This window comes from Grampus griseus (assembly GCF_964374135.1).
Source record: "Grampus griseus genome assembly, chromosome: 15".
NCBI classification, from domain to species: Eukaryota; Metazoa; Chordata; class Mammalia; order Artiodactyla; family Delphinidae; genus Grampus; species Grampus griseus.
Genome location: NC_139009.1, coordinates 75,218,162 through 75,236,072, shown reverse-complemented (window position 1 = coordinate 75,236,072; position 17,911 = coordinate 75,218,162). Strand labels below are relative to the sequence as shown.

General features: G+C 40.6%; 1 protein-coding gene across 2 annotated transcripts in view; it reads right to left on the bottom strand.

Moving 5' to 3' along the window:
* Window positions 1–17,911, bottom strand: part of KDM3A (lysine demethylase 3A) — a 65,564-nt gene that overhangs the window by 40,211 nt on the left and 7,442 nt on the right. For both annotated transcript variants that reach the window (XR_014297776.1, XM_082671850.1), the window contains exons 3-10: window positions 16,783–16,938; window positions 15,442–15,552; window positions 12,425–12,527; window positions 11,607–11,731; window positions 10,903–10,975; window positions 10,710–10,798; window positions 4,281–4,444; window positions 2,182–2,696 (exon numbers count right to left, since the gene is read on the bottom strand). Coding sequence is in view for 1 of the 2 variants with exons in the window: in XM_082671850.1 (XP_082527976.1) it covers window positions 2,182–2,696; window positions 4,281–4,444; window positions 10,710–10,798; window positions 10,903–10,975; window positions 11,607–11,731; window positions 12,425–12,527; window positions 15,442–15,552; window positions 16,783–16,938 (1,336 nt within the window). In the remaining variant the exon portion in view is untranslated. The remainder of the gene's footprint in view (window positions 1–2,181; window positions 2,697–4,280; window positions 4,445–10,709; window positions 10,799–10,902; window positions 10,976–11,606; window positions 11,732–12,424; window positions 12,528–15,441; window positions 15,553–16,782; window positions 16,939–17,911) is intronic.

Below are 17,911 nucleotides of genomic sequence, written 5' to 3'. Positions count from 1 at the left end.
CTTTTAAAGCATGACTAGAGCACAGTGTAAAATGCTAAATGGATGCCATCAGGCCTTGAGCCCTTAAACATTCTCATTCAGTTAGTGAAAGAGAAGGTAAAGCAAGAAAGGAGGGAAAATAAAGAAATCAGTAGTTCAGGATGGAATTTTAATTACTCAGATATTGGAAACACATCATCCTTTGAGTGGACCAGGTTTTCCCAGACCGAGTCCAGAGATTATCTTATCTGTTCTGCCTGGGCTTAAAAGAGGCAATACCTAGAAATAAGCAAGTTGAACTATCTAAATCTAGCTCTTCAGTGAGGAGAGGAACAGCTGATCCCCAATCAAGGACTCAATTCAGAGCAGAGCCAAGGGAAAAAAGCAACACCAACTTCTGAGGAGCCACACGTCTACTAAACAGAAAGAGGGCAGCTGTTCAACTCCAGCTTGTTTTTGTTTTCTAACTCCTAAGCAAGCAAGGACACACACGGCAGAGGAACAGTTTCCAGTCGAGTCTCTCCATACCCACAAGCAATACTGGTGGAAACGGCACAGAGATCCTGGCAGGCTTCTGATCACACTGTCTTACTCCTCAGCCAGAAGTCCCAGTAGACAGCATGCACCAGGCTGTGGAGTGGCTTTTCATTTCTCTTAAAATCGTTTTAGTTGGAGCACAGCTGCACAACATATTAAAAAAGACAAAGCTGGGCTCTGAAACTCACTTCTGTACCTATAATGTGCTTACCGGCCCAGAACTTTGTTTCTTCACGTATTAAAATAATTTGCCTTAAAAACTAGCTGAATGTGAGGGCTGATGACTCAAAAAGAATAAAGAAATAGAACAGGGACATGGTTATGAATATTCGCTTTCTTTGGGGAGTTACATAACTCCTGAGGAACAGTAGAACCTTATGCAATTAATTTTGTGCAAATTACCAGCTATATCAACTTAAGCCTCAAGAATGAACAAGCTGGGTTAGAAGTATTACTCAGCAAGGAAAGTTGTTTTCCAATTCCTCCAACTCTACTTCAAAAAGACCCCCAGTCAAATCCACCTCTAGTTTCAGAGGCCTGTAGGAAAAGCTAGAGTGTGGATTATTCATTTGTTACTTACCCAAATGAATAGCGTTTTTATTAAGTTTTTTTCAAGTTAATTTTCCCACACAGCTGACAATTATCAAGTCTATTTTAAAACTGTAATAGGCCTGAACCTTCTGACACACTGAAGCCATTTAGTTCTATTAATTCTAGTAAGAGAGCATCTGATAACTACCATCACTGATATTCATCCTCAAACTTAACATAAGTCGTGTGAAATACATGTGCCATTTTCTCTATAAGAAGAGTACTTAGTTCTAAATTGTGGGTGCAGCCGGACCTCCGCTTAAGCAAAGAGACTCTGCCTGGTGTTTCAGCACTGTCCTTAAATTCTTTAACTAAAAATCCCTTTTCTAGAGGTGGTGATGCAATTCCCCTTTTTTTTTTTTTTTTTTTGTGGTACGTGGGCCTCTCACTGTCGTGGCCTCTCCCATTGCGGAGCACAGGCTCCGGAAACGCAGGCTCAGCGGCCATGGCTCACGGGCCCAGCCGCTCCGCGGCATGTGGGATCTTCCCGGACCGGGGCACGAACCCGTGTCCCCTGCATCAGCAGGCGGACTCTCAACCACTGTGCCACCAGGGAAGCCCGCAATTCCCTTTTTAAAAAAATTTCAAATCTGGACTACCCGTGTGAGCATAAAATTTCAATCACTTCCTTCACTCCAACCTGGATGTCACAGAAAGATAAGTAATAGGCTGAAGATGAAGCAATCATCAGATCACTTTAGATTTTATTTCAAAATTATTTTCTTAAACCAAAAACTGGGAACCACCTAAGTCATACGGTAAATGCATATAATGGAATCCTTGCAGACTTTAAAATGTTGAGAGGCACCTACACTAATGCACTGGGTAAAACTGTTGGTATGAACCCATTTGTGTAATAGTTTATCTGTGTTTCTATATACATGGAACTAAGTCCACCAAAATGTTAAAAGTAATCACTTCTGAGAAGATTTAGGGATTTTACTTTCTTCTTTGAACTTTTTTGATTGTATGAACTTTTTCTACAGTCATTTTCTCATAAGGTAAGAAGAAGATATGTACGTACTGACAACCATTTCTTACCTTCTACCAATAAAGATATGCAGAAACACTCACCATTCTGGATTTTATTGTTGCTTCTTGTACAACAGCTTTCAGTATCTACTTTTGCTGAAGACTCCTTTAAATTCTGTGACTGGCAACCTAAAGTTGAAGGTTCTACCTTTTTTTCTACACAACAATTAGGACTATTACTATTGACATCTGCTTTCTCTTCTGGCTTATTTGAAAGGACATCAGATGTGGAAGGTCCATGTTCGAGATGCTTCTGCAGTTCAGGAGTACTGGCAATTTCCAGTTCTGCCGTAGAAGAAGGCTTTGTAGGTAAGCACTCCCTAGGAAGGTCAGTCGATGATGGAGGAAAAGATTCCAAGCTGCTTTCCTGGTCAGTGTTTGTCTTCAGCTGGGTATAGCTTCCCTTTGGTTCACTCAGGGTTTTCAAGTCTCCAGTTCCAATCTGAGAGGACTTTGAAGAGAGCAACCCTACTTTGCAGACAACATCTGGTGCTCTCAGCATTTCAGGCTTCGTATTTAGACAGGAAGAAAGTTCTGGTAAAATCTGTTTATGACTTCTGAAAAAGAGTAATATGAAAACTAGCATCTAGGATCCTTTTATCTCTTCCCTACCTTCCAAAAATAATTGCTTGGTTCCCTAAAGTAACCAGTATGAAAGAGAAAAGAAAACCGCTTATATTAGAAAATTTATGATAGGTTTCTGTGGGCTGGAGTTAAAAGTAATCAGTCAATGGCTCTGCAAAAATATATTAAACACGAAGAAAAAGATAACCCTAAATCCTATTTGCATGTTCTCATAAATCCGTAACTACTTCAAGTTAGTTCTACTTCTCAAGCAAAATGAACCTTAGCTTTCCCTCAAAACAAACTGAGTATCACATGGAACCCAAATCACCAGCAGCGCAAAACCCTATCTGACTATGAACGTGTTACCAGCCTTAGCACTGACTATTTCACTCCTGTTCGGTCAGTGATCAAGACCCAAAGCAAAGAGAAGAGCCAGCTGACCGATTACGTACTTGTTCACAGAACCATCTGGTACTCCCTCCACCCCTAGTAGGGGTTATCCTTAAAGAAACTTTGTTTCTCTGAAATTCATCCTAAAGTTCTTTCCCCAGCAAGATGCAAAGTCCTTTTTTCCTGTTACACTTGTTTTCCTGCCTCTAACAAAGGATCTCATCCTGGAGAAGCTGTTCTCACTTAAGTACCCATACTAGACATCTTTGCTTGGGTACCACCGAACTTCTTACCACTCCCCCTTTCTGCTCTGAAGACCACTCCGCCCTCCCTCTGACTGCTGTGTGTCCCTCCTCCAAGCTCTCTCCCAAGCAGCCCGCTGTCCTCCCAGTGAACCAACGTGCTCACCGACCCTCCCACCTTACTGCAGTGGTCTTCCAAGCCTACCTTTCTATACCAGTCTCTGACCCCTATCTTAGGTTTTTATCCACTGCCTGCACAGGCCACCACTCCTCCTAAGACATCCTTCCCTTCAAACTCTTCTCTCCATTAACCTTGTAGCCACTTTAAATCTCTGATTAAATTTTACATTTCTTATAACTTAGAATTCTTATAACTTATAACTTACATTCACCTATAACTTAGTAACTATGCCTCATGACTTAGTATTTTCTCTACTGCCACATTTCTCACCTATACTTGAGGTCTGGGCTGATGAGAACCACTCACTGGGACCCTGTCTCCCTCTTCTCCACACTCCCACTGACCTCAGTCTTCCATATACAACCAACCTGCGCCCTTTTCCTTGAAAGTGGACATTATTCTACAGCTGCCTGTAGTATTTCAATTGACCATTCTCCCTATATCTCGTCAAGAAAGCGCCTCTTTCCTCACACCCCTTTCTTTTCTGTAACCCTTTAAATGTTGTCCTGTATGCCTACTACACTTACCACCTCTGAAGGCACCTGACCAACCTGGAAACTCTAACCTCCCTGGACAACCTGAGATACACTGAATGGCAGGTAATTACATCAAACTCTAGCTGCACTAAGAGTCTCTCTATAAACACTGAATGTAGGGTCAGTCTTGCCGCCTGAGCAATGTCAGCTCAGACAGGAAGAACCATGGCTAAAATAACCGTGCTCTGTATTATGATTAAACATTTTTCAATCATAACTACTCACCCTTGAGGAATTTTTGCTCCAAGGTTAGGTGGCGAGTTGGCAGCCTGGGGAGTATTCTGATGTCTTGGGTCCTTACTTGGCGGGGTGGCTGCAGTGCAGCCGAGCAGGATCTCCTTAAAAACTGTTGTGGGAACAGACTGTACAGGACACACACTGGGAGAGGCCTAAAAGATACCAAACCAAACAGATATTAAAAGGAAAGCCCCTAGTTGAGGCATCACGAAATGCTAGCAAGATTCAAGTTTATTCGCTCGGTTTAGTAGTAAACAAGCACACCAAAATCACCAAATAAAAAGAACAGGACGGTAGAACAAGTAATAAATCACAAATTAAGGACTTATACCTGAGAGCTATTAAATAAGTCACTCCAGCTTTTCACGAAACTTGCGTCTTCCTATAAAAGATCACAGGCTGATCTTTCAGACCTCTGAATCATTATGCCAGGAAAATGCAGCCATGTGGCAATTACTTTACTAACGCGATGCGCAGAAGTGAGCTTTTAATCAACAGTCTTCAAGTGGTGGCAGCTTCACATGCATTCAGTTCGACATTACTAAGTGCCCACCACGCACTTACTGCGTAGACTGGCAGGAGACCAGACCACATAGGACTCTTGCAGGCAGTGGTGCCTACTGGGTACCAACTTAAGCCTTTACAGTGCAATAAAGGTTGAGGACATGGTTCTTGCTGGTTTGTGGCTCATCAAGTCACAAAGGTCATCCCAAGCTGCAAAAAATATCAAGTCATGACAGGCCTGTGGGACAAAGTTAGGACACTTGTCCCCTTCCACTTTCGTGTACTTTTAACTTTACAAAAATATTAATAACGGACCAAATTCTTCCCAGTTTATACTATCCAGTTTATACTTTCCCACCATGGAAAGAGAAGGAAGAGATTAAACTCAGCTCCAGACAACTGAACAGTCTATGGCTCAACCAGGTGAAACCCACTGACCATCTTCCCCAGCCTCTTCATTATGTGCTTAGATTTAAAGTCACGTTGTCCTTTTCAATTGCGTCTCTTTCACACCACAATGACCTTTACATTCACCTTACCAAATCTAAACTTGCAAAATCTTCAAAGTTTCATCTTCTAGTAACTAACTTCTAAAATTTGATGCAGAACCTCCCTGAGTAAATTTTTAAAACCTCACAATTCTGTATACAGACTATGTAGTCTACTCATGAATCTTTTTCGCAGACATTTACTCTGACAGCCTTGAAAATACTGTCCAGTATATGCTAAATACGAATATCTGAAAAATAAGAATTTTCTTGATCACTACTACAGTTTCGGCATAGCTTCCAACTATTTCAAGGTATCAATGCTAAATCATCTGATCATATATCACACTAGGTTAGCCCAGTTTTGGTTAAATATTAGCAGCCTAGTGTTCCCCAGAAGGATTTTTTGCGGGAGGCTTTGGCTATTACAAGGACATCCTTGGGCTAGCCAACTTTACCTCTCTGGGCCTCAGCTTCCTAATCCTTAAAATGAGGAAATCAGATGTTTTTATTCATTTTATCCATTGAACTGCTCGAGCCAAAAAACCCTCCAAGTCATTTCCCATATCCGATCAATGAACCAGGAAATCTTGCCTCTATTTCCAAAATGTTTCTGGAATCTATAAATTTCTTTCCGGGCCACCATTACCACCATCTTTCCCCTAGACTACTATGTGTATACTAACCGGCCTGATTCCCTTCCATTTCTGCCTAAAACTTTTGCCTCCTATCTGAAATTTATTCTACCACAGAGCAATCTTTATAAAACATAAATCAATCAGATGATGGCACTCCACTGCCTCCAAGAATTCTACACGGTCTGGTCTCTGCCAACCCTGCCCCTCATCTCACTCCATTTGTTTACGGTGCTCCAACCATACCAGCTTCCTTTCTGGTCTTCAATGTTCTAAGCTCTTTCTTGCCTGCCCCTTTGTACTTCTATCCCCCCTGTCTGGGCAGTTTTCATGTGGTTGGCTGGTTCCATCCTTCACCCTCAAATCTGCTCAACTGTCACCTCAGTATCTCTGACCACTCTTTCCAAAGCAGTGTCCCACAAGCCACTGCCTTACGCTTTATTAGACTGCCATGTTTCTATCTTTCACTGTACTACCACACTGTGAAAATACCTTAAGTTACTTCTTTTTACTGTCAGTCTCCTCACAATGAAAAGTAAACCCCTATGGACACAGACCCTGCTCTTGTATCCACTGTTATACCTTTTAAAGCCAGGCACATAGCAGATGCTCAATAAAAAAGACTGGTGGAATGCATGAATGAATAAATGCTCTTAGCACTTAATATTTCAAAGAGCTACAACTAAGTCTTGTGAGATACCTCAAGAACCAGGCAGTAATGCTCACCAATGTCTAGCACATATTAAGTGTTCAATAAATATTTGTTGGAAAGCAGGATGGAGGAATAGAGGGAAGGGAGGAGGACTCTGCTGTTTTTACAATGGTGCCTCACCATACCGAGGAAAGGTTTTGTAGAGGAGTGGCAACGACAGCATGGTGGCTAAGAGCACTGGGTTTTGGTGTTAGACCCTGGTTGGAATCCAGTCTCTGACACTTCCTAGCACATTATTTAACCTCTCTAAGCTTCAGTTTCCTCCATCATAACGAGGAGTAATGAATGACAGTAATGAGAAAAAAGGAGAGTAATGAAGCATACCGTACAGGGCTGTGCTGTACCACAGTGCCTGGCACACAGATTAGCTGTCTCAGAGCAGAAAACTATCCTGAAAAGTTTCTCGGTGCAGTCACCATGTGTTAGAATTACCATAACCTGGATGCTTTTCCTCTAAGAAGATGAAGTATATCACTCTACAACTTTACTGAGGTTTAGCTCAACAGGGATAGGGCTCCGATTCCAAAACCCATCTCCACGTGCACACCACTGCATTGGCCTCTGACTTGACAAGGGTCAAAGTTTCTTCTTACCTGAAGAGTTTTCCCTGAAGGTCTTCTATACCAGTCATGGCAATAGTTCCTCCCTGCCAGCAGACGGAGATAATATAATTGAGCGTATAATGATATTCCAAAAAGGACACTGCTGGCTCACACTCCTTAGCAGACTCTCTCAATTAACCAGGCAACGTCCTAACTCTGAGGAATAGTCTGCTAGGCAGAGAAGACCTTCAAGGAGCCAGATGTCACTGGCAAACAGGTTTACCTTATCCAAAAGTATTCACCCCAGCAATCAAGAGTGTTCTCAACCTCAACCTCAACTCCTGTCGTCCAAAGAGCACCAAACTCTTTGCCAGTCCAACACATCTGGAAAGTGCAGACACAGTGAGACGTGCACCAAGGGTGTTACTGTACTCACCTTTCACTCACACATGTAAATGAACTCTCTTTCTTTCCCCACTTCTTCCTTTACCTCTCCATCTCCCCTGAAATCTAGGCTAGGCCAGTGTTTCCAGAAACTTGCCTGATTGCAAGGATCACCCAGGATATGGAAAAATATTCACAATATACTGTAAAGGAAGCTACACAAGAGTATGGCTTTTAGTTTACACAAAAAAAAAAAAAAAAAAAAAAAAAAGCCTCCACAAATATACAGGAAAAAGAAAAAAAACAGGAGGAAGACAGGTATTCCAAAATGTGAAGAGTGAGAGTCTCTGAAAAGTATGATTACGAGTGATGTTTCTTTTCTTTACTATGCTTTTCTGGGTTTCCTAAATATCTTTAAATGAGAATAACTTTTTTTAAAATGTAAGAATCTTTATTTTGAAAACAAGTGCAATATAAAAGGAGAATAACTTTTATAATTAAAAAAAAATAATAATTTCTAAAACGTCAATACTCAGGTAAAAATTTACCATCTCCAAATTCCTTTAGAATGTGAAGATGACTAGGATAGTTCTTAAGAGCTGAAACAGACATTTTTTTAAACATCAAATTTATTTCCACATTTTAGATGCTGAAGTTAAGGCTCAAATAGGTTGAGGAACTTATCTCCCAACCAAAGTTCAGGCTTTTTGGAAAAACAGCTTCTACTGTGTCCAGTAATCAGTAGCACACAAACCTACTGAGCTGGACAGTATGCTGACAGAGAGCAAAGACACAAGCTCCCTGCCCTTCAAGAGCGTGAGTCAGGAAGACAGGATCACTTACATACGTATATGTTACCATATTTTACAAGCACCTCCTTCAAGGTTATAAATTTACTTGCTCAATTGCCTATCACATCACGGATAAACTTGACACTTTGAAGAACTGGCACCTTCCCCAACAGGAGGTCCCCACTGACCCCAGTCCTGCTTGTACCCCAGGTTGATTTCTCCATGACCCATCAGGATGCCATTTCCTCGGGTCTGGTCCCCACCTCAACATAACATCATGTGGCTCTCCTTTTCATCTTACCGAATGTCTACAGTGATGCCTTCTCCATGGCAGGCAACATGCAATCAACTTCTCCAAACTGCCCTTTATTACCTCTACGCAAGACTGTTAACAATTTATCCAGAACAAAACCTGACAGGTTACCATTCTGCTCTGTTTCTCTTTCAGCTTCTAATACCATGGATTACTTGACAGTATCCCCTGTGAGTCTGCCTCTAAGAGGCAATAATCACTTGCCTGACATCCTCAATTTACAGTCCTTACTACATTACTTCCCCTTTATAAACTTTAAGGCAAAATGAAAAGGTAGTAATGTTAATTTCCGTAATTACCTCTTCATTCCTTCCTGAACCACCTGAGGTCAAGCCTGCACATTTGGAAGGAAGACAGAGGTATCAGACATCCTGGTTTACAAAGTTTCTCATCAAGTATCAAAGTTCCTGTGGCCTGTACACAGGCTTAAGACTCAGGAAAGCCAATCATCTTAGCCACCCAGATTCTTTAGTATTTGTGTAGCACGTGCTTGCTTTGGTTCTAGTTGATGTTGTAGTCCAGCCTGCCCTGATCCAGAGCCTTAGATGCATTCACTGACCCTGACCCATTCTCATGCCATCTCTCCTTGCCCTGCCCCCACCCAGGCTCCAAAGTTGCCTCTACAATGCTGCCAACAATCTTAACAATATCCACTTGATCAATTTTAAAATTCTAAACTCCAGGGACTTCCCTGGTGGCCCAGTGGTTAAGACTCCATGCTCCCAATGCAGGGGTCCCGGGTTTGATCCCTGGTCAGGGAACTAGATCCCGCAAGCCACAACTAAAGATCCCGCATTCTGTAACTAAGACCTAGTGCAGCCAAAGAAATAAATATTTTTAAAAATAAATAAATAAAATAAAATAAAATTCTAAACTCCAGCCTGGAGCAGAGCATCATAAAGGCGTTTTTGACAATTATAACACAGTAAACTTTCCATGTAACACAAGTGCATTTGGATACCTAAGTTGTGAGAAAAGTAATCTGTACTGTAATAGGACCTAAGGATTCAACTCAATTAAAAAAGAAAAAGCCTTAAGTTTCTTTTTTTCCCCCCAGATTTCAAAAGTTGACCCTGTCATTTATACCCTCCCTTGAGAAGTCTACCCCAGTCCCCCATCCCCTCATTAGGCTAGTCTGTAGCCTAATCTTTGGGGAATTCTGAATAAAATTGCCCCATTGTGTACACTGTGATGTCCTGAAGACATGTATCAGTAATTACAAAGCATAATAAATTAGGGAATTTGACCTAGTCTGGGATATAGGTTACAATGATTGTAGAGATGTTAGGTATGGCTTCCTGGAGGAAGCAACATCACATCAGAAAGATAAATGGAAGTTAATTAGAGTGAAGCTAGGATTAGAAGAGAAAGGAGAACAGTGAGTCCTAAGGCTGGAGAAAGCATGAGGACTTGAAGAGCTAAAGAAGGCCAGCTTCTCTACAACAGGGAGGAGAGGGAAAAGCTGAGAGCCTTAAGTTTCTTGATCCAAATCCTATTTCAGGATAGAATTAAATCCAGTACTTGAACTCAACAGTGCCATTCACAGAAGCCTGTAGTTTTCTAGGCAGAAATTAGCAATGGCAAACCAACCACTTCCTTCAAAAAGTGAGTGTGTTTGTTCACCCAATCATAAATGACCGATCAAACCTCTCAATTATTGAGGTGGGAGTCCTATTTCAACACCAAATCTACTCAGAATTCTAAGCTTCCTCCCCTCCTCTCATGCAAGGCATTCTTCTGATTTGACACACACAACTCAATTGATCTTCAAAAATACCTCCATATGGTGAAACTGTCAAATCTATTGACAATTTTCAGGAAACATCAAAACTAAAAACTTTTTCTTGACAAAAATAGTGAACCAGAAACTTATATTATCTCCATCTGCTTGAGTATAGAAATTACGGCCAAGATCTGGGACTAGCAAAGAGCAGACACAACAGCACAGAAGAGCAGAGCAGACAGCTTTATTACCACTAGACAAACTGGCCATGCACTGTGAGAATTAGAGAAAGGTTTACGCAAGTGACAAAAATAAATCAAGTTACCTCAGAGCAAGATTTTGCTTGTTTGGAAACCAGGCTTCCATTATTCTCAGAAGATTTGCGTTTTATAGCCCCAATTCTTGTAGAATTACCTAAAATATTTAAAAACAGGTAAGTTGGCGTCCCTGTCTCTCTTACTGTGAGAAGGATAAAGGGGAAAGGAGAACAAAGATTTTAATCAAACAGTGTGTCTTACCACATGTCACAAAGTTATCATGTACAACTTCAACATGAATCAGTGATGGATCGACAATTTTCAGTGCTGGAATCTTAAAAACAAATAAATAAAACAAAGATACTAGGAAATTTTAAAATGCTCAGGAACACACCAGAAATTAGCTCTATCAACCTAACAGTAGGGGCTTCTGGGACTTCCCTGGTGGCGCAGTGGTTAAGAATCCGCCTGCCAATGCAGGGGACATGGGTTCGAGCCCTGGTCCGGGAAGGTCCCACATGACACGGAGCAACTAAGCCCGTGCGCCACAACTACTGAGCCTGCGCTCTAGAGCCCACGAGCCACAACTACTGAGCCCGCATGCCACAGCTACTGAAGCCCACACGCCTAGAGCCCATGCTCCGCAACAAGAGAAGCCACCGCAGTGAGAAGCCCACGCACCACAACGAAGAGTAGACCCTGCTGGCCACAACTAGAGAAAGCCCGTGCGCAGCAGTGAAGACCCAATGCAGCCATAAATTAATTAATTAATTAAAATTTATTTAAAAAAACAAATAATAGGGGCTTCTTACATATAACTGCTTTTTAAAATAATTGTTTTTTTCTACTCTGATATTTTAATATAAAATAATAAAGGTGTTTAGCTCCTATAAGATACTATAATTCCTTTGTGTAATTATCTTTCCCTGTCAAGTTATCTTACACACAATTATCATCATCCTTACCTCCTCACAGTTGACTTGAAGAGTTTTTGATGTTGGGTTTCCATTTACAATGGTTGCAGAAAACCACTGAGTAGATGGGTCCAAGCTATAAATTTTTACTTCTGAACCAACTAAGTTTTTGTCACCTTAAAAAATAAAAAGTAAAAAAAGTCCTTAGAGCAATATGCATTATCTCCCAACAGCACCATTATCCAGGATAATCTTTTCCCAAGTCTTTAAAAATGCAGTAGACAAAAAGTAAACATTAAAAGGTACTGCTATAAGTGCAAGACGACAGACATTTCAGCAAAGCTAGGAGAAAATTTAAACTGTATTTTTAAGCTTCACTTTTCTACTGATTTATCTCAGACTTGCAATATATTTCTTCTAGTATTTGTATGAGACCATGTAGTATCAGATAACACATTGAGACGTAACTCATTCTCCTCTGCAGTTTTAGAGGATCCAAATTCAGGAACCTCAGCAAAACTGCTAAGTCTGATAAAATACTTACAATTGTGAAATTGACCAAGAAAATCAATAACAGTAAATGGCAAGATCAAGCTTACCAAATTAATGCTTTATTAATTTTATAAGACTGAAATTCCAAACATATCAAATTCCATGTCAAAATATAGCTGAGCTTGTTTAATACCTACTTCACTTTTATAGTCTTCACATGATCCCTGAGCTCTCCAAATTTCAGAGGCTTTAGAATACATTGCAGAATAAAGTCCTCCACTCACCTAGTTGCATGGGAAAAGCAGCAAAAGAATTTCTAACACATTAGAATTTTTAATGAGCAAATGAGTGAGAAGGGCTAAAACATAGCTTCTTACCTTGTAAAAGATGGCTTTCATCCAAATGTTTCACAATCAAAGCTTGAAATTCTTTACTGACATTCTGATTATCGATAAGCGAAAGTCGAAGATTGTTTACATCCTGAAAAATGGAAAATCATTACATTTTAAGGTAACAAGAAGAGTTGTTTAAATTCCAGTGGATATTTCAATCAGTTTAATCACAGGGATTAAAGTAGTGTCAATTAGCCATTTGATGGCAGCAAACCATTGCAACTCCAATGAATTAGACTGGTCAAGTAGTAGGAAACCATCAAACCATCACAAATATAAGGCAGACAGAAGTGAAGTCACCCCAAGCTAAGAGCAAGACAATACTAAGAGTGGCTCAAATTTTAACTATAATAAGCAAACAAACTAGCTAGTCAGTTCATGTCAAAAATACTCTGTATCCCAAACTCTAGGGAAATTAGGGAAATCACAGCTCCAAATGCAAGGGGCAAAAGACACATACACAGAAATCACTTAGATCCATAGTGTCAGTTCATTGAAATTGCTGTTTTTAACAAACATCATTTCACACAGATTCACTTCCCCTAACTAGAATTCCAAATGCATTCTTGTTTACGAAGAGGGGCGTGGGGGGGGAGGAAGGACAAAATCTGAATGAATAGCGTTAAGCCTTCAGCTAGCCAGCTTTGAAACATTCAATTCTTGGCAGCTCTAGTTTTGGCACTATTCCACAGTGCTCTCGCTTTGTGTGTACACTCAGTTATGATAAATGTATACAGACTGTCAATAGGAGGAACCTGCCAAACCCAAACTGCATAGCACAGAAGCCCTTCCAATATCAGGCCTTCATGCTTTTCTGCATGTGAAATGGGTACACAGTGGGCAAAAACAGTTCATCCATTTCTCCCATTGGAAAGAACAGTCTTTTAGAGAGGCCATGCTGGAAAAATTTCTTAAGCCAAATAACATTAGACTTGAACTAGGGGTTTCATAAGAGCTCAACATTAATAACCAGAACGGGCCATGTGTTTTGTTTTGTTTTTTTTCATGCTACTGCAATTTCAAAAAATTTAAATGTGTTCTCCAATTCCTACTACAAGGTAAAATATCACGTCAGTGGGACGGGCCACAAAGGGCTCTTAAATAAATAAAACTTACTGACCTTTTTCAACCTCAAGAAACAAAACTGAAAAGGTTAAACACATGAAAGATATAAAACAGAACTGTCCTGAAAACAATGCTAAGAAGTAAATACTGCTCAGTGAAGCAGACATCCACAGCCCCTGCTGTATGTTCCTTGGTCCTTAAGAGCAGTCATTCTGCCTTTTAATGTAGGAAAAATATCAAGATGCCTATTTGACATATGAAGATAACTTGTGTCTGCAATTAAGTAAAAGCATCTTCCTCTGTTCCATTTACTAAACATTATAGAATAGGGTTCAGAGTGTGAATCTTGTTTTCACTCACTTCGAGGACATGGAAGTAAAAGTAAGACTTGCGCAGAGAAAAGTCAATGCCAAGTCAATGACCCTTGGTCCTAAACTGTCTTTCAGCAAATAAACTGGTTTAATTGTCCTACAGGCCATAGAAACAAGTCAGGTCACAAAACAGAAGTGGTTAAAGGGGATGACTAAGTTTCACAAATGACATATAAAAAAACCAGTGTTAGGGCTTCCCTGGTGGCGCGGTCGTTGGGAGTCCGCCTGCCGATGCAGGGGACACGGGTTCGTGCCCCGGTCCAGAAAGATCCCACATGCTGTGGAGCGGCTGGGCCCGTGAGCCATGGCCTCTGAGCCTGCGCGTCCGGAGCTTGTGCTCCGCAGCGGGAGAGGCCACAACAGTGAGAGGCCCGCGTACCGCAAAAAACAAAAAACATAAAAAGACCAATGTTATCATAAGACCAACATTATTCCCAAGGTAGTGATCTGTGGCAGTAATCTGTGTGTTCTTCCCCTCCCTCCCAACATTTTTACAATAAAGGAAAAAATCACACACGAGCAAGAACCAAGAGCCTAAATGTTGTGAAGAAAAAGGAGGGAGTTCTGCAAGCTAATTGGAAAGAATATGAATGAACACACACACACACACACACACACACACACACACACACACACGATTTACACTGTTTGTGGTAGTTATGTTAAGTCACCACAAACACTGAATTAGTGAATACTGAACCATTCCTAGGGGAAAGATGGGGTTAGGTTCCTTCAAGCCTCTGGTCACAATACTGTCGTCAACCAATCAATACATAACCTTGTTTTATGTGTTTCTGTTGAAAAACACATTATTTAGTATATATTGCTGCAATGCTAACCTCGAACCCATGGCCACTATACCTCACGGCTGAATGAAGCTTATCTAACACATGTATTTTCTCCCTAAGACACATCACAGCCTCGTTGCACTTAGAACACTAGAGAGCACTTCAGCACTACCCTTGGGGCCATTTTAAAGAGTGAAATCACCAACGAAAAAGCACAAAAATGCAGTACTAAATAGACCTTGAAAAGGACACTTGTTTACAGTAGAAGAGAGGAAGTAAGAAGGCAGAATGTCACCTTATTCAAGCTCAGCTGGGAACATGTGTCAGACAACTGAAAATCTTCACCACTGTGCACATGTCTGTGAATGACCATGAAAGCACCAAAGTACTGACTGGGGGGTTACAAATATATTTTAGCAAGTAAGCAAGTTCCCAAATACAGAATCCTTAAATAATCAGGACTGACATATATATATACATACACAGATATATGTATATATATGAATGATAGTCTTAGAAATAAGCTTCATATCACCTAGGTGTTTCTATACACACACATCATCAACTGTAGTACGTTTGTCCTTCCAACCCCAAATAAACAGTACCAACCCAACGGCTAACACTAAGCAATAATGTCTGACAACTTAACTGCTCATAAGATGGGTCCTTTTCTCTGTTAGATATCTGAATGAGAGCAATCAACATCAATATGTTAGTTCTCATATTCAAGGAGTCTGTCTTTCTATTTTTAGGGTTTAATATCGTTTCCGTGTTTTACCTGTATAGGCTTTAAAAGGTCTTTAGAAAGAAATACTCTTTGTTGATCTCCTAAAAAGCGAATAGACGTTATGGATCCCAAACCAGCTTTGTCCAGCAGAGGTCTGTACATCTGAAACAGAAGAAAATGCTTTGGCATCATAACTGCTGCTGGCGTAATTCTGAAAACGGGGACTGGCAATATTCCATACACGTGGAGAGAGATAAAGCCATTCAGTCGTTTATTTACTATCAGTATCTCAATAATAACTATTCATGCAACCACAACAGGAGCACGTAATTTCTACCAGAATCAATAACTTAAAATGCGATACACATTTGAGAGTCATTAACATATAGGTCTGGGGCCACAGATGTATGGCTTCCCCCAAATTTATGCAAAATATTGCTTTATGTACATTTTTGTGGGGAGACAGGGCCATGTTTTTAGCAAATTCTTAATAGATGGGGGAAAAAATACAAAGAGCAAAATACAACTTTAAACAAAACCCAACACCACTCAAAAACCTCCAGCAGCTCTTCTCACCCATGGGCAAAATCTTAACTTTGCTCATACGGGCATGCAGGCCCTTCACAAGCTGGTCAGCCTTTCAATCATCCTGTTAGCCTTTCAACTATCCAATCTTCCCCTTCCTCCTTCAAGCCCCAGCTCATGTCTCAAATAGCCTGAACTGTCCTCTCCTGATCACTATTTTCCTTTAACTGCACCAGACTTATGGTGTGGAAATGGCAGAGTCATATACTGACTGCTAGCATCTTTAAAGCCAAAGAAATATGAGCCAGGGGGAACCTTAAAGATCATGAGACCCCAAGTGGAAACCCTCACAGGGGCCAGGCAACAGCTACTTTTTAGCTTCAGCCCACTGTTGCGACAAGGAACTGCTATGAGGCTCCAGTGTTGCCATATCTTGCCATTTCTCCAAGAAAAACTGGAACTCTAGATTTTTAAGGACATTCTCTACATTTTTTAAATGTAGACAACTAATTTAGATTTTCTTAAAACACTGTGAGGGTCAAACCAAAAAGATCTGTATGTCTGTATATATCTGCTGGTTTCTAACCACTGACCTAGACTAGACGTTCCCCACATGACCTCCACCCCCGACTTTTCAAGTGAAGAAACTGAGGCCCAAGAAAAGTCAAGGGTCAGAGTTGCAGGGCTCCTAGCAGGGCTGACAGGAGGTTCTGGGGGTTCTTCTGAATCTTCTACACTGTCATATCTCTGTACTATTATTTTCCAGAGGACCAAATATAGGCATTACGTATAGATTTTCCCTGTTTCATTCATAATGGGTGAAATACCCTCTTCTCAGGAGTTCAAATAAGCCCGAGTTTTACTCACTATCGCAGGCCACTGAACAATTCGCTCAGAAACTTCAGGAGACTTTCGTTCAGCCAAAACCAAGTTATGTTCCACTAAAAAGGCTCTCCTTAGAAGGCTGTAGACGTCTATCCATCTTCTCTTCCTCCAAGATTCCCCATCAAACTCCACACACACCTAAGACAAACAAAATTGAAGGAAAGCAGACTTGATTAACAAAAATAAACATGAAAAATGCCTAAGTTGAATTATACCCTCACCATTCTACTCGAGTCTTGTATCTGAATACGCTGCCCCAACTCCTGCTCTCTTACTTCCCTTCTAAACCCACAATAAACTAACCAGATCTGTTAGAACCAATGAGCTTTGGCTCCCAAACCACTCTGGGAAGCAGAGTCAAGGGATGTGGAGACCAGTCTCTGCCCTCAAAGTAACCTCTGGGAAGCCTTCACAAAAAAGAACCCCCGTGTAGAAGGTTTTTACATATGTTAATTAGACATCAGAGCTTTGAGAATTCAAAGACAGAAATCTGAAACCCAAAGTACTTCTCGCAGGGCATTGTAATTCTATGTTGACACTGTCAGTGAGTTTAAGATGACCGCCCATCACACAATCCACCACTGGCTTCTGAAGCCCTCTGGTAGCAGTAGGACTCGGCACCAGGCGCTTTCAACACCTTGAGTTGAATAAACTGGGAAATTACCTCAGAGTTTGAAATCCGAGACAACTTTGCTACATATAGAAACGAGTAATTGATAAAGGACCCCAGAATTTTCCAAAACTACCTCTAACTTCTTACATGAAAATTAAACTACCTTTGAAATACTATTTTCCAAGTAACTATGAAGTTTTCTGCTTCTGATCTGCAAAATACCTTTTAGCCCTAAAGTTAAAACCCTTATAATCTGTAGATATTTTAAAACATAAAAAAAGAATTCAGTCCAAAAGTGGGTCTCTGACAGTAACCCATAAGTAGGAATCAGTCACAAAACCTTAAAAGTCATATAAACGTACCAAACACCTTAGCTTCCTTAACCCATTATGAATACGCTACCGTTTCATTTACTCTAAGTCTTTTAAAATGTTTCTTATGTTTTAACTGAGATACAATAAACTCCCTCAATATTCAGTGTAAAAATCACTATTTTGG